General features: G+C 40.3%; 5 protein-coding genes across 7 annotated transcripts; 3 read left to right on the top strand and 2 right to left on the bottom strand.

The window, feature by feature from the left end:
- Nucleotides 1-18: 18 nt before the first annotated feature.
- On the top strand, nucleotides 19-3,783 carry LOC135337656 (uncharacterized). Of its 2 annotated transcripts, none has more exons than XM_064533643.1 (4): nucleotides 19-165; nucleotides 975-1,122; nucleotides 1,700-1,826; nucleotides 3,502-3,783. In XM_064533643.1, the coding sequence occupies exons 2-4, from the start codon at nucleotides 997-999 to the stop codon at nucleotides 3,651-3,653; spliced, it is 405 nt and encodes a 134-aa protein (XP_064389713.1). In that variant the 5' UTR covers nucleotides 19-165; nucleotides 975-996; the 3' UTR covers nucleotides 3,654-3,783. The 2 variants fall into 2 exon arrangements, with proteins under 2 accessions (XP_064389713.1, XP_064389714.1); XM_064533644.1 differs by having other exon boundaries at nucleotides 22-165; nucleotides 953-1,122.
- A 198-nt stretch (nucleotides 3,784-3,981) lies between these two features.
- LOC135337638 (uncharacterized) lies at nucleotides 3,982-5,390 on the bottom strand. Its single transcript, XM_064533605.1, has 2 exons — nucleotides 5,259-5,390; nucleotides 3,982-5,166 (listed from the first exon to the last, which is right to left on the bottom strand). Exon 2 carries the CDS (start codon nucleotides 5,158-5,160, stop codon nucleotides 4,084-4,086), a length of 1,077 nt encoding a protein of 358 aa, XP_064389675.1. The 5' UTR covers nucleotides 5,161-5,166; nucleotides 5,259-5,390; the 3' UTR covers nucleotides 3,982-4,083.
- A 54-nt stretch (nucleotides 5,391-5,444) lies between these two features.
- Nucleotides 5,445-13,007, top strand: LOC135337615 (cyclin-dependent kinase-like 3). The gene is made up of 13 exons (XM_064533584.1): nucleotides 5,445-5,615; nucleotides 6,041-6,218; nucleotides 6,812-7,006; nucleotides 7,586-7,676; nucleotides 8,150-8,350; nucleotides 8,880-9,019; nucleotides 9,342-9,584; nucleotides 9,642-9,786; nucleotides 10,291-10,431; nucleotides 10,861-11,197; nucleotides 11,607-11,791; nucleotides 12,144-12,346; nucleotides 12,875-13,007. The coding sequence occupies exons 2-13, from the start codon at nucleotides 6,051-6,053 to the stop codon at nucleotides 12,956-12,958; spliced, it is 2,133 nt and encodes a 710-aa protein (XP_064389654.1). The 5' UTR covers nucleotides 5,445-5,615; nucleotides 6,041-6,050; the 3' UTR covers nucleotides 12,959-13,007.
- Nucleotides 13,008-13,358: 351 nt separating this feature from the next.
- On the bottom strand, nucleotides 13,359-14,752 carry LOC135337655 (uncharacterized). The gene is made up of 3 exons (XM_064533642.1): nucleotides 14,498-14,752; nucleotides 14,061-14,290; nucleotides 13,359-13,670 (listed from the first exon to the last, which is right to left on the bottom strand). Exons 1-3 carry the CDS (start codon nucleotides 14,576-14,578, stop codon nucleotides 13,508-13,510), a joined length of 474 nt encoding a protein of 157 aa, XP_064389712.1. The 5' UTR covers nucleotides 14,579-14,752; the 3' UTR covers nucleotides 13,359-13,507.
- Nucleotides 14,753-14,802: 50 nt separating this feature from the next.
- Nucleotides 14,803-18,237, top strand: LOC135337626 (uncharacterized). Of its 2 annotated transcripts, none has more exons than XM_064533595.1 (5): nucleotides 14,803-14,943; nucleotides 15,228-15,308; nucleotides 15,451-15,795; nucleotides 16,674-16,739; nucleotides 17,107-18,237. In XM_064533595.1, exons 2-5 carry the CDS (start codon nucleotides 15,287-15,289, stop codon nucleotides 18,096-18,098), a joined length of 1,425 nt encoding a protein of 474 aa, XP_064389665.1. In that variant the 5' UTR covers nucleotides 14,803-14,943; nucleotides 15,228-15,286; the 3' UTR covers nucleotides 18,099-18,237. The 2 variants fall into 2 exon arrangements, with proteins under 2 accessions (XP_064389665.1, XP_064389664.1); XM_064533594.1 differs by having other exon boundaries at nucleotides 17,092-18,237.
- Nucleotides 18,238-26,273: the final 8,036 nt, after the last annotated feature.

Raw genomic sequence — 26,273 nt, 5'->3', positions numbered from 1 at the left:
CATAGCTAGCTACGCCCATCAAAAGGTCATGCTAGGATATTATGATCTAGTATATCTAGGAAGAAGCTATAGATATTATAGCTAGCTAGCTAGCTACGGTAGGTACGCGGCATAGGTAGCCATCTAGCCTGATCTTGTCTAAAAACTTACAAAGAACAACTAAAAGTGAGTTACATTGTTAATTAAAGTATAGCTAACAGAGTCTTGCTGCTAGGATCTAGGAGTGGGTAGTTATGCTCGCCGCGCCATTGCCTAATAAGACAACCTTTTATTCGTTTCTAAATATATATTGTTCGTACTATCATGTTTGTTTGATTTCAGTGAACCACATGGACACAGTTGTGGTTTATACACGTACACGTACACAGAGTATAAAAATTAATGTGATAGACCACGGTACGGTATGTGATTCATTATCGTATATCCCATTCGGTCATACAATTTATAATACTAGTACAAGTAATAATGATTTGAATGATGTCCGAGGTAATTTATCTGCCTATCAATATGATGCATACTACTGGCTACTGGACTAGGTACTGACTTTCTTAATACAGTGGAACCTCGATCTGTTAACAACCACCTCCGAATAAAGGCCAGTTGCTATATAACGGCCCGGCACCCAGGTCCCAAATGAACAGTTTGTGTACAAAACAACCTCTCAGCAAAGGCCACCTCTGTATAAAGGCCAAAACATTGTTCCCTAAAGGTGTCCGTTATAGAGGGGTTCCACTGTACTTCTGCCTATTTTCATACTAAATAGACATCTATAATGCCCGTTAATAATTATGCTTACTGTACTGATAATTGATGTAATTACAGCTTATTTTTGCGAGACTATAATTATATGTACATAAAACAAATGAATTTATGATTATGGTGCTAGCTATATGGGTGGCGCTGTAAGTACATCAATTACAGTAACGGTACACAAATTAATCCATGTATGCAGCATAATCTACCAACCCCTTCAGGCTGCTGGAGCACTGATAGAAAATGGAGGCGTTCATGAAAATCTTGCTGTTTTCAGCAATACTCACTACTACAGTGCTGGGTCAACAAAATGCAGGATGCCTTGGAACCAGGCTAAACACAATCCCAGAATGTGTGGCAATGCAACAGGTTAAAGCTAACTAGCTATATGCCATGTGTAAATTCTGGGCCACTGTGTAGCTGCGTTTTGGTTTTCTGCCATCAGATCAGAGTTGTGTTGATCTGCGTAATTATTGTACGTATATACATGCATGTATAGTATACCGTATAGCGCGAAATTTTCGAGGGGCTTAATTTTCGCGAATTTCGTGGGTTAGAATCCTATACGAAAATTTAAGTCCACGAAAATTGAATTACCTGCTATAACATGCATAGATTTAAAGGCGTGGCTTCCGGTAAGCAGTCATTCCGCGAACATTGTGCAACGAAATAGCTTTTAGAGGCTAATCCACGAAATATAAGTGCCTCGAAAATTTCGCGCTATACGGTATGCTATAGATGACATCAAGAGTTCATTAGGAACTCTTGATGTCATGTATTTTCTCCCAAATGTATACATGTACACTGTAACTGCGTAGTTTTGTGTAGATTATAGTGTAGATAAGGGTTTATTGGCACAACAACAAAATGTGACAGTGTATGTCTTATTATGTGATAATGTCTTTAGTACAGGAAATCATGATTATGATCAAACTTTCTTGTGCAGGCAGCCACCACTGATCCAGCCACACGGAATGATAGTCTGGCATTGTTCTGCTATACTCAGTGCTTCAACCTAATCTTCAACGCTTATGAAGAATGTGGTTACACTGGGGATGCTAATCCAGTTACTGGTATGAAACCTGCATGAATATCTGATTAGTACACTTCGTTAGATATTATGTATTTTTGAAAAAGATGATGACCGTGCTTGACTAGGGGGCCAGGGGTGTCTGGAGTACACTCTCCAAATGTGCGGGGATGATTTATTACGCGGCCACGGGTATTATAGTAGTAGGCGTGTTAAGCGGCCATGCATGGGTATAGTTACTGTAGTCGTTTGGTTTGTTACAGCGAGGGTTAGCACTTCAGTGCTCTAGTTTGCCTATTTGTTTGTGATATGTGTGAGTCAACTCACCTGGATGCCACAGCACTGCCTCCACACAGCAAGTTATTAGTTTTCGATGTTAAAGCTTCGTTAAAAGCTAAGAAGCTAAGAAGCTTGAATTTGCACGTTTTCTAGCTCTACACGCGACTTTTATTTGAAGTAGATACATCAACAGCCGAGGGTTAGCACTTCAGTGCTCTAGTTAGTTTGTTTGTAGTTTCTGGGTCTACTGACCTGGATACCGTAGCACTGCGTTTACAGAGCATGGATAGACTCCACACAACAAGTTATTAGTTATACCTCGGTGCGCATGCGCAAGTGAGGTATGCAGTAGTGTGTGTGTGTGTGTGTGTGTGTGTGTGTGTGTGTGTGTGTGTGTGTGTGTGTGTGTGTGTGTGTGTGTGTGTGTGCGTGCGTGCGTGTGTGTGCAGCTGCTCAAGGATCAATGAACTGTAAGTAAGAGTTTCTATATATATAGTAACGTTTTCTTGGATTTTAATTCGTGGATTTTGCAAAATAATGCTTCGTTCTTGAGTTATGCCTACTTTTGCTTACTTGGAATACCGTTGCAGCCTTTTCAGAAGAGTGCGTAGCGAAACGTGTCCATGGAGTGTTGCTACTCTATATATATAGGCACTATAGAACACTATAGCTGCAAGGCTCTGCTGCTACTAGCAGCCATTCATTTTAGACTTGGACTTTTGGCATCGATCGTTTAATAATAATCATGGCCGATCATTACCCACTCGTTGAGTTAATTTCTCTGTTCTGCATGCAAAATGTTTATCATGATAATTATAATCACTGTGCATGTGACAGTGTATAAAAGCTATTGCTACAATAGCTATAGTAGCTGTAGCTTTATGTTACGTAGCTTTGACACCTCCACCCAGGCATCATGCAGCACCCGCAGTGCTTGATCATTATGCCATGCGCAAGCGAGGTATACGGTATAGTGTGTTTGTGTGTCTGTCAGCATGCAAATTAAAAAAAATGGTCATCATGTGCATAAAATTCAGCTTTATGTTATGTAGTTTTGGCATCTCCACCGAGGCATCAGCACCTGCGGTGCTTTCATTTTAATAGCACTTGGCAAATTTCGATCTTAAAGCTTTGTTGTCGTATAAAAGCGAGCTTTAGAAGCTAAGAAGCACTCTGGCCACATGCGACCTTTATTCGAGGTAGATCTTCTTATTTGCAACTGAAGTGATCCTCTTCAGTGCTCTAATTTACTCATCTCTGATGGATGCTCTGCCTTGCTATATAGTTCTAGAAATGTCTGCATGTACTATCAACTATAGTATATATATATAACCTCACTGTATACAGTGCATGTACAGCATGCAGTCACATTATTTGTATATAATTATTGTATATCCGTGCTTACACGCACACACATCATTTCTCCCACACGTCCACAGACTGCGTCTCTATAATCACCACGGTTATACCACCAGCGACAACTTATAGTACTGTTGACAATAATGCTGGCAAGGATGCAGCCTCAACTTTGTCTGCTCTCTCTGTGATGACTCTCTTAGTAGTAGCTCTAACAGCGTTTGTTACCTTTTGAAACAACAATAGAGCTACACGTTGTGTGTGTACGTTCCATTATATACACTATTATAATGCGTACATAGATTGACGCTTTTTATTCCTCAGTACTTGATGTGTAAAAATACTTGGTTTGAGTGAACTGTCAACACTGTTATACTGACATTTATAGGTGTATAAACTTACACATGTATATACTAGATTCAACGAGTGCGTTTGTATAATTGTATATACTCTGTCTGTCTACATTCTATGATTATGTTTGACATTAAAGTCACATGCATAATTATAATTACGTAAATATTGTATTTGTAGAGAGTATCTACGTACATATATATATAGTAACAGTGATGTATCAAATTATATATACAAACGTTAATTATCTATAATTATAGTGCCATATCAACGTAAACATAATTATACATGTAGCATGAATTCATATATAAATTTCAAATTGACTTTATTGAGACTTCTAACAGTTCCATATCATTCGAACAGTTCGAATATTCGTATTTAACATTTGAAGGTATAGTAAAAGCATCTCCGTCAGTTAAAGCTTGACGTTCTTTGCCCTCAACGCTAACATCAACGTTTCCTTTTAGCAGAAACGTAAAGTGGATATCGAACTCGTGTATGGAGTGTGAAGTAGACGAAATAGAATTAGGTTGTGGTCGAGCAATGAGCACACTAGCGACTCCTTTAGTAGCTGTACTAACACCTGTATCACAGAATTCAAAGCCGTCCATTCTCCACGGAGACCAAGTGGCATTGTCTTTTGTGTGATGACAAAATCTTTGTCCGTTGAATTCTCTCTCTGGCCTGTGCACACCTGTAGGCAACTCCATATTGTGATCCCCTGTGGTCATGTGCTGTGCAGGGACACCAATTTCGATAACTTGAAGACCATCTCCTGATTCTAAAACCCGATGCCGTATTTCAGGTGGCTGAATGACGCAATCTCCAGGGTACAGAACGAAAGGTTCGCCTTGGTCTTCATACACCACCTTTACCCATCCTTTGTAGCAAAATATGAGTTGAAATCGTACCGTATGGAAGTGAACCAAATCCGGTACCGGACCTCCATTCGGTATGTGAATGTGAGAAGCTATAAACGCTCCTCCAACTCTCGAAGGCACAAGATCTCGATAGAGCATGCCTGCACGGCCTACTACCCAAGAAGAATCTTTCTCTAAACTTACTTCAAATTTCAGCTGAGGTGGTGGAATTACGAGTTTGTTTGATTTCGGAAGGACCCGGATTTTTGTACCGTTGGGAGCAAATAATTCCGTTTTTGCATCCGGTGAGATGGACTCTGGAGAATCGGTTAAAATGTGAATTGTAGCTGGTTGAGGTTCAGTTCCCTTGTCCAGTTGGATTTGTAAGCCATGGCCAGTCAGTATTGCCACAGCAGGGTTGTCAGCTGGGTATATTCTGTCTTGTCGGAAACCGATTGCAACGAAGAAAGATATGTCATCCGGAAGGTCTTTGGAGGACAGTACGATCAGTGCTTGAGTAGCGGAAGACATCGTGAACTGATATAGGGCGGAATGGAGTGATGGTTGAATAGATTTGGGCAATGAACAGTTTATTATTTTAATATGTCAGCTTGGAATAATAAACTCACCTTCTAGATTTAGACTTGTTGTCAGTTAGGAACTGACGATATGTTTCATATGGCCATGGGATCGGGAAATACAATGGAGTCCCTGAGACAAACAGTCCAGAGTCAACCATGTGTTATACAAGACACGCCTACATGTCATACGCCTATAGCGAGCAGCCCCTCCCCTCTTTCTGCAGAAAATCACGTGTCTCAAGCAGTACAGCAAGTAGATTCATCCCCAGCTCACTAAGGCAACCTCAGCTCGTCCCCACAGCATATGAAGCTGCTACAGGGTTACTTACACAACTAGAGTTGAGGTGGTGTCTGGATATTACTCACTGCAGCCAAAGTAAAGAGACCACAGCTGTTTTGTTACAGGTAAAGCTAATTGTGTGGGTGTGTCTATAACCTATATATAAATACAGTGGTGCTTAGCAGATCTTCTATGTAGTAGCCACTTGTCTTCTATGAGTTCAGTTTTGATCTTGATCAGCTCAAATTGGTGCTTAAGTTTGGAAACTAAGCTTGTAGGATCCTTATAAATATAAAATGGCATAACAATGTCCATTGTCACGTCAATGTCGGTCTCACTTATAAAATGTTGTAAATGTCTGGAATAGCAATCCATACTATAACTCCGAATTAATATGTATAGGTACACAAACTGTTCATGTGGGACCTAAGTTCCTAGGTAGTGCAGTTGGGCGTTCTTCAGAGGTGGTCACTATAAGAGTGGCTCCATTGTATAGTAGTACAGTTACGGTAAACTTCTTTATTCTGAGTATTTAAATATGTTTAACCAGTGGATCAGTGATGGAGAAGTATGAGAACCTCGGTATGATAGGGGAGGGCTCGTACGGGATGGTGATGAAATGTCGACACAAAGAGTCTCGACAAATGGTAGCCATTAAGAAGTTCCTGGAGACAGAGGACGATAAAATGGTGAAGAAGATTGCCCTGCGTGAAGTACGAATGCTGAAGGTGCGTTCAATAATATAATTGTTCATAAATTAACCTCATGGATTGATCACTATTGACCTGTTGAGATGCCTCCTCCACCTTTGAATCATTACAGCTATGTTTGTTTGAATGTTGTTTGTTTGAATGTTGCTTTAAGCGCTAAATATTTGTTTGCAGTGTGTTATCAATATTGCGCCTTGAAAGAAGAATTTGTTAATGAGGCTAAAGCTTTTAGCCCATTGTCACCGATTCGGGTACAACATATTTTTTCAACTAATTACGTCCTTAATTACTTTATGACTGTGGATCAGCTGAGAATATGACATTGTATAGATCCTCTGCTGCAATGAAACGCAACTCGTAACCTAGCAATTATCCCATAATCTAATAATGCAATTTACCATTATTATTATTCTAATCTAGAAGCAAAAGCACGTACCATAATTATTTGTATACCCTTGAAGCAACTTTACCTATCTTTTTATCCTTGAAGCAAGAACCTATAATTAACCTTGCAACTTTATCCTGCATGCAGAAGAGAGCTTCACTATAAATCCATATCCATATACCCAATTGGACCAACTCCACCATAATTATATCTTCATATCCTCCAGCAACTCCGCCACGAGAATCTGGTCAACCTGATCGAGGTGTTTCGGCGGAAGAAGCGTCTGTACCTTGTGTTTGAGTTTGTGGATCACACTGCACTGGACGATCTCGAGAAATATCCGATGGGTGCTGAGGAGGGATTCGTGAAGAAGATCATGTGGCAGGTCATCAAGGGGGTGGAGTTCTGCCACTCCCACAATGTAAGCACACGAGCGAATGTATGGAAAAACTTTTAAGTATGTATAATTGTATCAATGAGAGAACGTGGGGAGCTACAATAGTCGCAATTATAATTATCTTGACTGTTGGTAAATATGTCATTGCTCTCCTGATCATACTTAATATTGCTATGCATCAGTTTCACTGTGAGCTAATATGTAAGTATTGTTAGACCACCACTCGTACAGCTGCACATATTGCATGGCTAGTTATTGGACATGCCGTAGCATCCTAGGAGGACATTTGATTAGTGTCTATTATTATAGTTGTCATAAACATGGTACAGTGAAGCTTGTGTTATATTTATTTACAATGGTAAAAGGGCAGACAAACAGTGGCTGTAATAAAGAGGTGGTGTGCTAACACACAGGTCCAAACATAATTATGCTATGGAGACTTTGGGGCCCATTAACCTAACTGTATTATAGAGGGTGACACCACAATAATAATAGACATACTTCACTGGGTGAAGTGCTTCATGTGTCTTCCTAATTTGTATACTTATAGAGGCGCAGGGGAATGTTTCCCACCGTTATAACACCTGACTTTCCCTGCTTCAGATAATCCACCGTGATGTGAAGCCAGAGAACATACTCGTCTCAAAAAGGGGTGTGGTCAAACTGTGCGACTTCGGATTTGCTCGAGCCATCGGTAAGTGAACTTGTGGCCATAGCTAGTGCTAGCCTTAGGGACAAGGACATAGAGATGTCAAATAATTTATTTCCTCCTCCTAGCAAAATATTTGTGTGTAGTGGTTGATTTAAATATATTCATTTTCTGTAATTGGAGATATGTGGGATTATGATAATGCGGGAGGTTTTATTAATAGTGATATTCACGGTTTGAGGTCACTTTACGCATATATTATTTGAATGCAATTTGTCATATTCAGTAATTATAAATCTGTCACAGTTGTGCTAATATTTATAATCTAACCCCCCACACAGCCCCCCATAATCTAACCCCCCCACCACCCTTACTACCCCCACACAGCCCCCCATAATCTAACCCCCCACCACCCTTACTACCCCCACACAGCCCCCCCTAATCTAACCCCCCACCACCCTTACTACCCCCACACAGCCCCCCATAATCTAACCCCCACCCTTACTACCCCCACACAGCCCCCCCTGGTGAGGCGTACACGGACTATGTTGCCACACGCTGGTATAGAGCCCCGGAACTACTAGTAGGGGACACTAACTACGGCAAGACGGTCGATGTTTGGGCCGTTGGGTGCCTCTTCTCTGAGATGCTGACGGGGGAACCTCTGTTTCCAGGGGAATCAGATATTGACCAGCTGTATCTCATCACCAAGTGCTTTGGTGAGTTCATCACAATTTTTAATCAGGTATCAGCAACATCTGATTAATTGAAGACTGTCAATTAGACAAACTGAATCGAATTCGAACTGCATAACATAATAATTAATTATATTAGGTACTATTGAGCAGTATTGTGTGTGGTTTAGATGTGATTAAACTCTACTAGCTACTCAGGCGCAATCCTATTAATTTATCTTCAAACCAGTACCAATCATACACATGTAATAGCGTTTAGGGTGTGGCTTGGTGCATAATATTCTCTACCCTCTGATAGTGAGTATACATATGCATCAGTTTTTCTGGAATGAATGCACTTTTGTATCGGTAGCTAAGATGATGATACTTTTCATTATTTTACAGTCATTTCCTATCATGTGACCATCCTCTGACGCATTATGGTGCAGTTCACCCTCTATTAATGTAGCTTACCGTTGGTTGTTGGGGGATTGTACTAGAAGTAAAGAGACAGAATAATGCAAAACATGTAGAGACTCTGGACCTGGCTATACCATTCCTTCTCTCACTGCAGGTAACGTGATAGCCAGACATCGTGAGATCTTCAGTCGTAACCCTCTGTTTGTTGGTATTCGATTCCCTGAGGCCAGAGAGTTGGAGCCACTAGAAAGGCGCTACCCACAACTCTCCCAGGCAGCCAAAGATATGATCAAGGTTAGAGCGAGATTTTAACCAGTTATCAGTACTAGCAAGTAATTGTACACAGTGCATGTGGAAAGTCTCAATTCATGAATTTTAGACTTGACATAGATCTATAATTATACTGGTATACTACAACTGTAATCATGGCATTAGAAGGGTGGCGTATTACTGGCTGTACTGTATGTATAATAAGAGTGGCCTACTAAAGAGAAACCACAATAGACTGGTTTCATGGTATAATTATTGCAGAGGCTTTACTGTATCACCTCCACCCCCACCCACACATCCCCCCCCCACACACACACACACACATACACTCGTCACAAACACACAGTGGACCCTGAGACTGGACCCCAACGATCGCCCAAGTTGTTCACAGCTGCTTCGACACGAGCTTTTTACAAAGGGATCGTGGTCCGAGCGACTCACCACAGAACTGAGGTCAAAGGTTGAGAAGGAACTTGAAGACAATCCGTTACTGAAAAGTCTTGGTATTACCATACATGGAAGTTTGCACGACTCGAAGCAGAGATCAAGTGATAAAATTTCCGCAGAACCTCATCCGGTACCAAGAAAGGTGAGATCTCACCATTACTTAACGATTACACATTAACACTGCTTTCATTATGCATAGGAGCGAGATGGTTACGCTGCAGCTGGTCACGCTGGTCCAGAGGGTGGCGATGATGTGGCAGCAAAGAAAGAAAAGAAGAAGAAGAAAAAGCATAAAGAGTCATTGTTACAACACCGAGACAAAGCTCAACCAGAGAAACTGAAAAGTGAGCCAATCTGCTAATTTAAGTTAGTATGTTTCGGTCTTTTCAGGTCGGTGGTTTTTGATACCAACCACCTCTGAACGAAAAATAACCTTATTTTAACACTTTATGCTAATAATTATTATACCGTAATCAGGAAGATTGTTGGCCAAAGATCGCCCAATTTAAACCAACAATATTAAAGCTAAGTGGTGTTACTCTAATTCAGTCGAATGGATTATTCACAAAATAATTATACGAGTAGTTTACCCCATAAAAGAGGCAACTTTTGTGTGTTGATTGAGGATTAACAATAGCCATCATATGAAACATTCTGAGCACATCCTGTGTTGTGTATGCACTGGTGTAGATTTGGTTAGTTTTGCTGACTATCATCTCATTCACAAGTTGTCGAAAGTTGCAATTTTTTTCTGTACAAACTGATACGCAGCACAGATAAACCTGTTGTCTTGAAGTACATACGTTAAAGTCTTTAACTTTTGTCAATAACTCTCTCCCCTCTCACAGAGATGAAGGAGGTTGCCCCGCCCCCTCCTCCTCCACAGGGACTTTCCCTGCCCCTAACACAGTCCCGGGTCAGTCTCACGAGCTCTCATTCACAGCAACGCAAGGCACCACCTCCGGTACAGATGCCTCGCCGAACATCAGGTGAGTGTGATTGTAATTAGTAACACAGGTCTAGAGACTTTGGGCCTAGCTGGCTGAATCCTGTATATAGCAGTCATCCTTGACCCTTGACCCATATAGCAGTCATCCTAGGCAGACCAACAGTGGCTGTACATGTAAAAAGTGAAACGCATGCTATGGAAACTTTGTATTATCATAATACAGGGTGACCTGCTTACGTATAATGTTAGTTAAGTTTCAGCATTTCATTCGCTGGATGCTGAATATAATATATACATAATTATAATTATAGTATGTATACACCCACATGCACACACACACACATGGTTTGTGGCTAAGTACGTACTGTAGGTATCAATATTTTACAAATCCGGTAATGTACTGAAATCCTGCTTGGTTGAGAATACTATGGTTAAGTACTGTATATTCTGTTTTCCGCTGGTCTTGCAGGTCTGGACGGCATCATGATGTCTAATGGGAAAGCTCCCGCCCCCTCCACACACTTCTCGTCCCACCTACCCTCACACTTCACACAGCGCACCTTCTCACCCCACCCCCCCTCACAAGCACACACCCCTATCTCCACGTCTCGGCAAAGCTCCATCAAAATGCTGGGAAGTCCTCAAGCGCCACAAATTGATAACTCACCTCCGAATAACTTACGAAGACAACTGGTTCATAATGTGTCGAACTCTTCGCTGAATAATGCCGGCCAACAGGTGGGGTATGGGATACGTAGTGAGCACCCGTCTGACATCTCATTGATCAGCGATATAGGAACAAGACGGTGAGTGCTTACACACTTAAAAACAGTCGTGTAATTGTACCAACTTACAACTACGTACTCACATACCTACAGTGTATTGTATATGACTTAATTTCACTGCATACACACACACACACACACACACTATTAAATGAAATTCATCCACACTCACACACTCGCACACCCACCCACTCACACACTCACACACTCGCATACCCACACACTCACACACTCGCACACCCACCCACTCACACACTCACACACTCGCATACCCACACACTCACACACTCACACACTCGCACACCCACCCACTCACACACTCACACACTCGCACACCCACCCACTCGCACACTCACACACTCACACACTCACACACTCACACACTCGCATACCCGCCCACCCACTCGCACACCCACACACACTCACACAGACCAAACCGCCTCTCCCCCAACGTCCCAGACCGACTAAGTGAAGCACTGGGTTACACAACGTCACATGAGCTGGCTCGGTCGCCCCTAGCAGCCTCCCCCGGCAAACACATCAGCTCATTCTCCATTAAGAGCAAGTACTCTAAAAACAAGGACACCATCCAGCTGCCTCATATGAAAGAGACAGGTACATATACACATACATGTACGTACATGGCTCAGCTTTGAGCTACTTTGGGTAATTTTCAAAGCTGGTCTATTGTGAATTACGTACATACACTGTACGTATATACAATTTTAGTGTACTACCTTTGTTATAATTATTGAGCGCCCACACATTTCCACATTGTAAGTAATTATGTAGGCGTTTAAAATAATGATTTTGCATTTTCGTAGGTACGTATAATTTTTATGCAAACAAGCCATTTTGAAATTTATTGCACTCCAACTTACTCAAATTGTAGTTATGGGATAGCAGATAGCAGTAATTACATTGTCATTGATCTGATGAGATGAATACATGTATCTTCTCTCTACAGATCGTCACCACGTCAAGACCCTAATGAAACAGTCCACTGTCCCCGTCATACAAGGTGCTCCAGTTGTATCAGCATTCTCTGGAATTTCATTGGCTAGTGGGTCCCAGTCAGGTGTAGGCGGTCAGACCGGAGCTCGGGGGATTATTCTGGCTAACATTCCACAGATTTCATCGCTGGATTCCCTCAAAAACTCCAGTATTAGGGTAAGCAAAATAGTGGTGCCGTATAATTATAATTTTATCGGGTTTCAAATGCAATACTCTTTTTGAACTGGGAGCTTTCACAATGGTTGCACATTATTTTGTCTTTCATTTATAAAGAAGTAACGCAATCAGGCTAGTTAGTACATGCAGTATCCTTCATAAATGATTAACTACGCATTCGAACCCGGTATGCATGCCGTGTCAAACAATGGTGCTTGTGGTTAGAACCACACACTTTGTTATCTCAACAATCCAATCCCACAAAAGGTCGTATCTACAATGGACACTCTAAAAGGATACAATAGCCGAGCAGTACGTGTACTCATGGTACATTTGTACAATGACTTTTATAGTATTTCCTTTCTGTATGATTTCCCTGTGAGGTGATGTATTTTGCTATTATTATAATTTTAAGGTTCCCAATGCATGTGGCTGTATATAAACTTCGCTTACTTAGCTTGTCCTTATATAGTTTATTGCTGCACTGGAGTGGATACCCAATAATGTTCCACAATTTGTTCTCTGCAGCCTCCGCCATCAGTGCCATCACCTCCCACACAGCACAAGAATGACAGACATCACCCTGAAACTGCTAGATACCATTACGTATAGATGTCTGTATGTCAATTTTTTGCACCTTCTATGTTGATGCTTTTTTGTATCTATTTTCATGCAGCACCTTCTATACAATTATTATGATTGCAGCAGTTGATTTATAGTGGAACCCCTCTATAATGGACACCTTTGGGGAACAATGTTTTAAGGCCTTTACCTTTGTTGAGAGGTTGCTTTGTATACACAAACTGTTCATTTGGGACCTGGGTGCCTGGCTGTTAAATATAGCAACTGGCCTTTAATCGGAGGTAGTTGTTAACAGAGGTTCCACGCGTACTGTAAGTGTACAAACCTGATCAGCGATGTCAATCCTTGCATGAGGTTTCCATGCAATTACCGTCCTCTTAATATTTATATAATGTGTCATGCAGTACGTTAAGTAAAAGTAATGTTCAAACACACCCTAGCACTATAATGTATTTTAATTGTCTCTATATAAAAATTATAATAATAATATATACCCATACAAAAATTACATAAACAGAATAGTAATACTTGTGTTCTCCGCTGCTAGCTATCATAGTTCTTGGTAGACATCTCAATCGATCATAGCTTTGATTTGAGCTGCAAAGATCCACCAGCAGGCACTCCTAACTCTCGATATAGCTCCTCTTTCACTTTCTCAAAGTTTTCAAGTTTGATCTCCTCGATTTTTCGTAGTATTGTTAGCGCCGCATAGCTTGGATCAAACTTTGGGTTCACAATTACCCTGTAGACGTAGCAATACTATATTATATCACCGGCCATGAATGGAATTTACAGCCATTTGCGATGATACTTATTATCATACACAATGTATACGTAGTTTTATTTGACTATAGAATACATTATGTGTATTTATAGATATATTATCACCATAAGCTATAATACCTTATGGTGACATTATTTGTCTGCGATTTAGTTGTGAAATTAATGTTATTCATAGCGTTTTTAATTAACTCGCATGATAAATTTTTTATGGTGTTATCATTGCATTTTCCATTATCTGCAAGTACAAATTTTGCGATTTTACTCTTATAATTATATTCGCACAATTCGCAGAAATTAGCACCCATAAAAATAATTTACCTGAATTGAAGGGCTATAATTATAAACTTACGCATAATCAGGTATACAAGATTCTAGACCCCTCTGTATTAAGTGCAAAGCTTCTTTCACAATCTCTGGTACGTCAAGACTTCCAACGTTGAAGATAGTGACAGTTACATTCAAACATGGCTTGTTTGTATTTGAATCTCCCGAGCATGTCAGGTTGCCACTAATAGTCTGGTAGGCAAGGTTTCGAATGGGAAACGTATTGGAGCTAAAACTTCCTGAAGAGCCCAATTTCTATAATCAGAGCAAAGTAACAATAATTATTATTATGGTTTCACTGTACTATAGAGCAAGCATGTATGTACAGTCAACTGTATGTGTATAATAACAGGAGCAGATTACAGAATAAGTACTGTGTATACAAAACGTCGGGGATTGGGTATCGTCTTAAGTTTTGCAAGCATGACCTTATATGGAAAACCTTCTAGAAAGATGACTTACTCTGATCACTGCTTTCTTCAGAGTGTTTGCGTCGAGAGGTGGGGTTCCATCAATGATAATCTGCAAGGGATAGTCACCCATCTTCAAGAACTATCTATTGTAGATAATTATCATGCAGATGTGCTGCTTTAACCACTAATGTAGTTTGCTAGCTATAGCTAGGATGTGGGGTCAGTATATGCTTATCCTTTCTGAAAGCTTGAACAATGAACACACACTAAAAGGGGAAGAAATTTAAAAGTAATTCCCATGAGCTATGCAAGCTAGAGCAGCCCCACCCCTTTCTCAATCTAGATCTAGGATGATATAGGAGGAGTTTGTGCAGGAAATGAACAGAACAGGACTAGCTGACTAGACTATAATTATGCTACTGTTTAATAGGCCACTGCAGAACTTTTTAAACTAGATCTCATAGATCGATCTAGATCTACCAGCCTTGGTGAGAGGTGAGAAATAAAATCTGTACTTAATTAATTACTTAAGGCCATAATTACCTATCTACCATGCATGCATGTCAACATTCAGATCTGGAGCACCATGAATTATTACCAGTCATGCAATGAACTGAAGTAGCTACACACTAAACATCCAGACCTATATAAGAAAATCCTGTATGCCATGCAATATAACTTTAACAAATGCACGTGGTCACAATCACCTGATAGTGATAATAGATTTCGTGACGACCATATAAGTGTGTTCACTTTTCATGCTTCTTTGTTTCCACAAGTACGTGTCAGGGCTGCCCTGAAGTTAGTTTATTCAGTCATCTCTCCCACGATCCTGTTAATGTTAATGGCTGAGTCACAAGGTGCGTTAAATAGCTCATAATAATAATTATGCTATATATATAATTACTCCACTCGCTTCTTTCAGGTTCTGTTGTAATTGATTAATTAGCGTTTTTCTATAGTATAAATTAGTCAATTATTTCATGCTGGCTTACTTTATAGGAAAAAGTCGAGAGAAGTTGATCTCAGACACTGTGTGGAGAAAGAACAAGGAAAGCATCCGAAAAAATCTTAGCATCAGAGTGGCTTTTGATTTTTTAGTGCAAGCTAAAATAGTTCCCCAAGACGCACAAGAAGCTTACGTAGATTTACAAACTGAAGTTGACAAGAGAAACCGTATTATTGACTCTATCCCGAAGTGTGAGCAATACGATTATTTATTGAGGTTCATTGAGTGCCTGAAGAATACTTATAAAGAGGCTGGAAAAGCTCATGAAGACTTGGTTAAACTGCTCGAGGGTGATTATGAGGAAACGAAAAAGGAAATGAAAAATGATAGCACAACACGTAAGAGCTGTAAAATCAATTCTCATACAGAATATTTTGCAGGTGAAAACCTTTGCGAATGAGCCAAATCAGCAGATCAAAAAGTTGACCCTTTGCTATTGCGTTTTGGCAAGGATACTGTGTATTTAGTAATAATAATTATGCCTCGGTGCGCATGCGCAAGCGAGGTGTATGGTAGTGTGTTTGTGTGTGTGCATGTGTGTGTGTGTGTAGACTGTTACAGCTGCTCAAGGATCAATGAAGTGCAAGTAAGAGTTTCTATAGGCTTCTAGTCATGTTTTCTTGGATTCGTATTTGTGGATTTGCAAAATAAAGCTTCGTTCTCAAGTTATGCCTAGTTTTGCTCACTTGGAATGCCATTGGAGCCTTTTCAGAGGAGTCCGTAGTAAAACTTGTTCACCGAGTGTTGCTACTCTACTTAGTAGATAGCTCTATACTAGAACGCTAGCTATTGGTAGCTGCAAGGCTCTGCTCAGCCATTAATTTTAGACTTGAACTTTTGGCATCGATCATTTTTAACAACAATCATCGTCAATCATTACCTGGATTCTGCATGCAGGAAAATTAAAAATGATAATTATAATCAATGTGTGTATAAAAGCTAGCTATTAGTAGCTTTATGTTATGTAACTTTGGCACCTCCACCGAGGACCCGCGGTGCTTTCATTAATTAGGTTTTGCGATTTTATTGATAAAGTTCGCATTATTATGTTTGATGCTCGCAAAAATTCTAGTAATACGGTATACATGTTTATCACACTGTAAATAATGTATACAATAACATCCACCTGATGTCATGACAACTGCTAGTGTATAATATAGCAGCTACGATAAGACTGCTTTTATTATTAAACTAGTTATTGCTCCATTGTTCACAGGCACATGTGGAGCAGCACTAAATGGAGCAGCACTACCACCTCCTGTCAACTCAAGTCAACCAACAGGTCAGCTTTCTAACCACTATACGCTAAGAAGTTTAGTTCTGGTCCTCATATTAAAGTAGCAGAAATTATAACCACGTACGCCATATGAAATAAGTCAGTCGTTGTGACATTAACAAGGAGAGGAAGGTGTGGGGACGAGGCTATAGGGCAACAATGTGCATCACATAAACTGTATTGTAAGTAATACGTGCTATACCAGTGTTCATCAAAAGGTCAATGCAAGGGATTTTTGTGAACGTTGAGCATAATTATACATATATAGGTATGTACTAATGCTATACTAAATTGATATTATGGTTTGCATTACCTTATCAACACTAAACGTCAGCTATTCCCCTGTACACACACACAGCACACACACACACAGCTTCTCAGCCTCCAGAAGTATCCCTACCCTCTAAAAGCAGCAGGGCATTGACGGCGTTGAAGATGAACTGGCGATGGGTTGTCGCATATTCCGCTTCGTTGATCTGGCTAGTTCTGGGAATTATTGTTGCCGTTGTGCTCTCTCAAGTACCTCAGACAAGAACGAGTCTCCCCGTTATGATAACAGGACGAAGGGACGCTCTAATGGCCGAGGTTGACTTGGGTATTGATCCATTTTGGATATCGTCTGCCTCCTTTCGTCTCACTACAGTAGGACAGCAACAAGTATCGCCCTGTACTGCTGGTCTGTATGTATTGACCAATCAAACTTGTCAAACGTTGCCTATGGTGACCCAAGAGTTCGATATGAATAATCTCCTAGCTTCACCGTTCTATCTACTGGAAGGCTCAACCTTCAACATCACTTTAGGTGCACATAACGATTCGGTGAAAGAGTTTATTGATGTGTGGTATGTTGAATCTACGACTACCAACTGCGACCGTGTCTTTGGAGATTGTGAGCAACCCCCCAGGGCAACATACACATGTCAGCGAGGGCTACGTGGAGAGACACTACCTGTTTATAGAGTTAACAATTCTGAGTACTATGCTTTCTGCTCCGATCAATTATTTAGGAATTCTTTCATTCTGAAATCAATTACGTATAATGTGTCAGCTATTCGACAGATGTACACACCTAGGACTCCACTGACAACAAATGAAAATGCTTTCACTGTTGATTTCTCACAATCATTTGATTTCAGTGCAATTGATTATTGTATACTGCTTGATGTTGATAGGAATCAATGCCCCAGCAGTACAAGTGCCAGCTATAGACTCAATATCGAGTTGAAACAAAGAATGGACATTCCGCTCCTTTCATTTATCATTGGTGGCATTTTGTTTGCAATTCATTTTGTGATAACTATAATAGTACACAGCTGCTTTAGAAAATGTCATCGAAAGAATTCTGGAGATCTAATGATTAATTAAATTTAACTTATCAATACTTGTCAATATTATATTAAGCTATAGCGATGCATCTGAACAATTATTATTTCATGTTCCGTTGTTCATTAATTTTGTATATACATTGTAAGGGTGAAGTGTTAATGTGTATAAATTATAACAATGAGAAAAGGTTGCATCACACAATTTATGCTATCACAACAAGACGATACAAAGAACGATCTTGTGGTAAGTTTCAGATTTCCTTTAACAGCTACATGTAGACATGCATACAGATTTTGGGAGTTAAGGCTATATAGAGCCGTACTGCAGCTGCATGTAGTAATTCAGTATTGTTGTTGGGGGTAAGCAATAATATTATATCGGGCAAAAGAAGGAGCAAAAGCTCCCATGAAGCTGATGATGAGGCCTTTAGTCTTAGTACAATTCTCACAACAAGGACACGGTGTTGCTTTATTGTAGATTGGCTTTAGTTGGGCGGAGTGAGCGAAGCGTTGGTTGGACTCCGCCCAACTAGATTGGCTTCACCACCACCCTGCAGAAAAATGAAAGCGACTTTATAGCACTGTCAACCAGTCCTGAATTATAGAATAGCTTGCATGAGGTAACAAAGCTAGTCTAGCTGTCATGCTGAACTTTGTATATGTATACAAGGCAATAAATAGTGACATATTATATTATATAGACTTATGAATCAGCCGCCCTTCTTATAGGGTAGAGACTGTCTGAGCACTTTGAGTTGACAAGAAAATAATGCATTCTATGGGGACGCATTTATAGCTAGTGCATGATAACTCTATGGCTATAGTTATATAGTCAGTCAAGGAGCTATAGTTGACTGCACTATAGGCCTGTACAACACTTTTTTTAGCAACCTTCTTGGAGCAAGCCAAACAAATTCATAGCTGCTAGTCAAGTGTTCGTGGTTGACCTTGCATTCTTCTGGTTTATGACACTGACGTAATGACAATTAACATTCCATTGTGCAATGACCTTCAGACTCAGAGGAGGTCCGACAGACACAAGTAATTAGCCTTCAGTAAAAACATTACGACGTGGGCGGATAAATATTGCTCAATCAAAGGCTAATTGCCTGAGCTGCACCGCGCCTGTCGTACCTCCTCTGCTTCAGACTGAAGTACTCAGAAGGTCTCTCCCCTAGGAAGAGCGGCTGATTCATGAGACTATAGTGACATATATAGCAATGCGACTCTGGAACTGTCTTGGTGTAGCATACACTTGTTATGTGGCCAATCGATCAAAAATACTCTGGGGGAGCTCTATTACTGATGTGCTAAAATGGTAGAATTATATCCTATAGTAGCTCATGGATATCTGTCACAAAAAGCATGAAAAAGGGATCGAATTGTGGGAGTGAGTTATAGGAGTTTAATAGATCAAACTACATGTATTTGCGATGGCAGCTATATATATAATAATGTTACCAAAAACTAGTTGCATCTTAAATAAAGTGGCTATCTGAAAAACTAGATAACTTGATCCCGGCTACGAAGTTTCACACCAAATACAACTGAGGGTATGTGATATACTTACTTGCCCTGTCCTGCAACCACTTCTAGCGCAGCTTTTTCGACAATTTGTACATATGTTTTGGCGAATGGCTTGCTTAAACTATTAATCATAGTAAATGTCACTGTTATATATGCACAGAGTATGTCCTCTTCGTTGTCCTTTTCGCAGAAGTGTTTGATTTTAGTTACTTGTTTACTGACAATTTCTGCAAGAAACCATTTAGATGAAACATCTGTACCTGTGAAGACCTAAATGGATCAGTATACAATTAATGGCATTTACATGCATGTACAATACTAGTCTAAGTAATTTATTTACCATGTTGCTGTGTATGGCTTGGGGACTGATGCAGCTTAAGGTCGACTCCACATCAATGCATATACATGAAACTGTTGCCCGGAAGACATCTTTCAGTCCTGGATAGATATCTGTACACAGTCCTAGATCCTGGATAGATATCTGTACTCAGATACTTTAAGTGTTCTGCTCTGTAGGTCTAAAACTTCAGCTATAGACATGCATGCAGTCACAATTGTTTTATATAGGTATCACTGGAGTTTAAAAAATCCCCTGCAGTCTATACGTAGTCACCTCAATTAATCAACCACATCAAGCACTCTTGCCATGCACATTCATAGACATGTGATGCTATTACCATAAATGGTACTAGATCTAGGCCTAAATGGTAATTAACTATAGCTAGAGCTAGCTAGAGACTAGACGTACAGTACTAGATCTACTGCTTACTGTAAAATGACTTCTGTAGCACTGTAATTAGGTCTGAAGGTCTATATTTCCTCATAATTATCATCTCAAGGAGCTGGCTAGATCTAGCTATGGATGGTGAGATTACTCTACCAATACGTACGCCGGTGTCACAGGACACGGCCTCCCCCAGGGCAGTAGCTCCGGGGGGGGGGGTTCCGTCCTTAGGATATTTCCTCCCCCCGGAGTTTCTGTCCTAGGACAAAAGCTCCTACCCCAGGACCAGAGCTCCCCCATTCTGCGGTGCAGGTGAAAGTCAGTCCACAGGTAATCTGGCTACGAAGTAAACAGCCATAGACTAGATGCAATAGATTCTGTATCTTAATGTTATAGATCTCAATACTCAATAAATACAACAATGCAAGAGAAAGAAGTACAATCAAAAGTGCACAAATCATAAAGTGATACAACCAGAACAAAACCAATTACCTACTGGTTCATTGCGAATTTTGGCACAGCGATAGTGATACTACTCACTAAATTTGTCACACATGACCATATCCTCAAAAGAGTCCAGTCTCTTGCACATGCAGTATATTGTAATGGCAATGGTTTGTGGTGTTGGTCTTTTGGGCATCGCTTTCTTTGTGCGAGGGAACCGTGAGAGTTTGCCCTTCTCAAAGCACTTAATGAGATGTGCTCTCATTTTGGCCTCATCAAACACTAGAGAATCCACATTATCGTTCATAGCAGCGTGATTGCAGCAGCAATGCTAAATAGTCCGCAGTTGTTAGCACCCTCTTGCTGCTGGAGAGCCACCACAGAATCGAAATCAACAGCCCATTGCATTGAATTAATGGGCTATACACTTGTGCTATCTGGAGCTCAGTACTTGGGGAAAGCGTTATATGGACCTTTCCAGGTGCAGTCCATTTTCCCTCCCATTCGATGAGAATTGGCCATATTCTTTAGCATGACACTGCTGCCAACTGGATAACTCTACGACAAAAATGGCAAAAATTAAGCTAAAGTTTGCTATATAAAATAATACCTTCAAAGAGTTATGCTTGTTGTCATACTGCTGCTTCTGTTTTTGCTGTGCAGCAGCAATGTTCTCCTTGGCATTGAGGTGACAGCGATCACGAATTTCCATCAACCTTCGGAGAATTCCATCCATGTCTTCTCCGTCTTCTTCATTTTCAGTCTCCTCTCCACTCAATTGGTCAGCATCTCCTCTATCTTCTATAGCGTCGGCACCATCTCGTTGATCCATATCAAAAGTAACAGCTTTCCGCGGGTGGCGATTGAACATTAAGAAAAAGGGTGTGTACTTTGATGACGCCTACAATCAAAAAATAAAAGCATGCATGATATAATAATTAAAATTTTACCTGTTTTGATATGCGACAGGCATAAAGAGCAGCAGAGAGATGCTGATCCCAGTCATCAGTACTAGAATCAATTACCTTCTTGAGAGTGTTCACTAGAGTCTGGTTGAAGCGTTCATCAAGGCCATTTGTTTGTGGGTGGTAAGCACTTGATACGCAGTGCTGTATGTCAGTCAACTGAAAAAGTCGGGTGTTGATTTCGTTGACAAACTCTCTTCCTTGGTCTGATTGAATCACTTTTGGCCACCCATGCCTGCAAAATGTGTCAAACAGAAATTTTGCTACACCTTCTACTGATTTTGATGGGAGTGGGGCAGCCTCAGGCCACTTAGAAATAGTCTGAGAGCGTGATAATGTACTTGTTTCCAGAGCTTGTTTCAGGTAGAGGTCCTACTAAGTCAATACCAACTCTGTACCAGACCTTTGTCACAGGGATGGGATGTAGTTCTGCTCTGGGCTTCTGCAGTTGGTGATTCGTTCGTTGGCATTTGTCGCAGTGCTTGCAGAGCTGTATGACGTCAGCATGTAGGCCTTTCCAGTAGAAATCCTGAGCAACCTACATGCATGCATGAAACAGATATAATTATACTTTATAAGATATGATGATAAATATACCTTTCCATAGGTCTTGTCTCTCCCAAAATGCATTCCATCCAGTCCATCGTGGCACATGTTTAGTATCCTGCTTTTCTCCTCTTGCTTCACCACAACTCTTCTCATTCTATGCATGCCAGTGCTGTCCTTCTCAGGCAGGTATAAGCATTGTTGCTGCAGAGCATATCTTTGAACTTTGTCTCTTATACTTCTCTTGTCATTAGTGGAAAGCCCGTCTCTGTATTTCTTCTGGCCAGCATTGCTGGCAGCAGTCTTGTTGAGTAGCCATTCTGATTGCTAACAGTCTATACATTTCTCATGCACTCGCACGCTTATACTATAGCCTTGACAGGTTTTGACAGGGTACATGTACCCGGATGATATATCCTGGGGGCGGGGATTCTGTCCTAGGACGAAACCACCGGGGGGGGGGAGGCATTGTCCTAAGACCGCAGGCTCCGGGGGAGAAACTGTCGCCCGGAGGTTCTATCCTATGACACCGGTACGGCTAATTTTTATCAATAATTTTCTGCAGATTCAAAGAGCCATCAGAAACAGGTTTCAAATTTCATTTGGAAAAAGAACAGAAAGACTATTGCTTTCAAAATGAATGTTGCAATCTTCCCCTATCTAATGCAAGAGTCATTGATTTCTGATAGAGCTGGAAAGAAATACACTGATCCGAAATGTTTCGATTACCAGTAGATAGATCTTCTTGTCACAGCGGTACCAATGTGTGGCCATGACGACTATCTCGTCAAGTTTATCTGGTGTCTAAGGAGCAGTGCAGCTGACGCTGGTGATGCTCACAATGAGCTGGCAGATTTGCTAGAGAGTGAGTACAAAGACATGCTCACTCGTCAAGTGTCGCTAACAGAAGAGATCAGCAAGAAAACAATTTATGATCCACGTAAGTTCATATATTCATCATTTCAATTGGTGTATTTAACAGTGGCGGATCCAGCGCATGGCACAAGGGGCATGTGCCCCCCCCCTTTCTTGCTAGAATACCAATGATCGCTGTAGATTAGCTCAAATAAGATCTGTGTACTCTAGCTCATTTTCTGAACGAAGTGAATGTGGCTTAGAGCACAATCAATTATTGCATGCATGCAGAATAGCGGACGATCTAGTTGTAGACTTTTGAAGCTGAAGAGCAAGATGGTTTCTGGATGGTTTCTGCAATCTCTTGCTAGTATGTATGTCATATTGTTGATATATAGTCATCAATCAACCCATGACCAGAAAAGCTACACTGATTGGGCTTTAAAAAATAGTTGAACTTTTTTTTTTTAGTATAAAAATGTTTCTTTAATTGCCCCCCCCTTTCCAAAAGTCCTGCATGGATCCGCCCTGTTTAATGTTTGTGTGTTGTGATAGGTGCATCTTTTAAGTACATGTAGTCTAGCTACAGCATGTATACGCAGGATTACAGAGAAGGAGCGTCTAACTCTACATAGGTGTGGGAACCACATCTCGTGTGTTTTTCTAAACGCCGCATTGCCTTATAAGAAAAGTGTGTAAGTACTGGGTACATAATTATTCAGACCGGCGGTCAGCCTGTGAATATCATTATGAACAAATTTTGTATGTATTGCAACAGGTGAGCCAGAAAGAGCTAATTTAAAATGAATAGATAGGTCTTTGATGGATGTTGGTATATACATCATGGAAGAGCTATAGACTGTCATTGGTGAGGTATATACAGAAAATTCTGGAAGAGGATTATATCGAATTACTGAGATAGACTAGCACTTACTGCGTTTTGTTTTTGCAGTAGGGAGTCTTACTGAGGTTCTTAGAAGAGAGAGCTTACTACCAGGCCTATAGCTAAAGCTAGCTAGCTGTAGCTTTTTACTTATTGATTTACGCGTTGGTAAAAATGCACCGTCAGCTCAATTAGCACTCGCCCGCAAATAATTATCACCCACTTAGCGGTTTTGCATATAAGGTCATGCTTCGCAAACTTGCACGAGATGTGATTCCCAACGTAAGACGCTCCTTCTGTAATTTGCTCCTGGTATACGACAGATACACACCGATCATTGTCTAGCACATAATTATAATTATAATTATAATTATGTATTGTTGTTTAGAAATTGGTGCCATGTTCCACAAAGAGTCTGTCAGTTCAGTCATAACGATCACATCAATCAGAGAGGGAGATATGTTGGAAATGGATACTCTCAAAGCCGACACTATGATTACCATAAACTGAGAAGTGGTATGTAAATCATTATTATCATTCAGTCTATTGCATTAATATGCATACTAGTATTTTACTATTACTATACTTCTATACTCAAAACTAGACAAGGGAAAAATTGAAGAAAGAGGAAAGTGGATTTTGATCCATGCATCAGCTTTGGTCTGGCTTCTACTTGGTTTGATTGTCGTTATTGTGTTGAACAACGTCCCTAAACAAACGAGTATCAGTCCGTTGATTATTCAATGTGTATCACCCGTTATAGCTATCGACCTTGGTATTGATCCATTCTGGCTCTCTTTAGCTACTTTCACATTTACAGGAAGCTCCACATTGTATGTAGCAAATGTATCACGCGAAGACACACCTACTGAGACAATCGACGATGCCGAAACTTTGTTTCCACCTTACTACCTGGCTCGAGGTTCGAACTACAGCGCCACTAACCAATTTACTAGTTCTATTGAGTTCTGGTTTATAAAATCAGAGCCTAGAAATTGCAACAATGTGGAAAAGTGGAATTGTTCTGATCCTCTCGATGATAACAAGATATGTGAAAAAACAAAATCGAGAGAAGCTACTTCACTGTATACTGTGAATGTATCAGACTACTATACGTTTTGTGTGAACCCTGCTAATGTAATAAACTCAATCCGTCAGGTCTTAAACTTGGTAAAATATAATCTTACTGCAATACAGGAGAGGAGTATACAGCGAGTGGAAATGTCATCAGCAGAAAAAACTGTCAATTTGAACATGTCCAAGTGGTTTGACTTTCACAAAGAAGACATGTCCATTTTTCTGCACACTGATGCTTACTGCAACGAACTACCACTGAAAATTGAAGTTCATCGGAGAAAAGATATTCTATATGCATTCCGATACTGATTGCTTTGATATTGGCTATCTTCCATTTATCAATTGATGTAATTGCACATATTCGTCAAAAACGACTGTGTAGACTCCAAAAGAACCATGCTATTAACTAGTTATTAGTTTGTGTGATAATAATACTACATGTATATACAATGTATTATTGGTTTGATAATTTTTTATATATGTACTAACTCTTGGTACTAATAGAACAAGGGCGTCTTATCATCTTGTTACCTTGCCTTGCCTCGAAAATTGGTTTACATTCGGTATTGAACCAGAGTGAACTTCTATATCCTCGAAACTAAAATCCTTGAATATTTAGTGCCTTGAAAATAACCCGCTATATGATGGATAAACACCGTTGGTAGACAAGTTATTTTTTACCTTCTACCACATGTGTGTATATATATATAGATTTTATAGCAGAACTGTAACAAGAAGAACAGAAAAAGGAGAGCCTGCAAAGGAGGCTAATATAATTACCCTTTAATCTAGATGATGTGGACGATAGTAGGCATGGCAAGAACGGGGTTATATGTTAGCTAAAAACCATGCAAAAATGTTGACTATTTCCCTGTGTACACAGTACACACATTCACAGTCCGCAGAAGTATCCCCATCCTCTAAACTAGTAGCCTCCTTCACTGGCCTTTGACCACTTCCCTAGTGGGAAGTGCGGCCTGGGATCGAGGCTATACTAAACTAGTGGGATAAAAATGTGATAAAAATGTGATTTTTCAGACTATATACTCTCAGACTATAATTATACTCCTATATAGCAGCAGTATACATGCATGTATTGTAACAATTAAGGGCGTCTTTAAGCTTTAGCTATATATATATCTGAGCAATTATTACAAAATGTTCTACTGTTTATTTATTACTGACATTGTAAAC

This window comes from Halichondria panicea, chromosome 6, assembly GCF_963675165.1.
Source record: "Halichondria panicea chromosome 6, odHalPani1.1, whole genome shotgun sequence".
Classification (NCBI taxonomy): Eukaryota; Metazoa; Porifera; class Demospongiae; order Suberitida; family Halichondriidae; genus Halichondria; species Halichondria panicea.
Note: the sequence above shows the minus strand (reverse complement) of the source record. Positions and strands in the feature narration are given on the sequence as shown.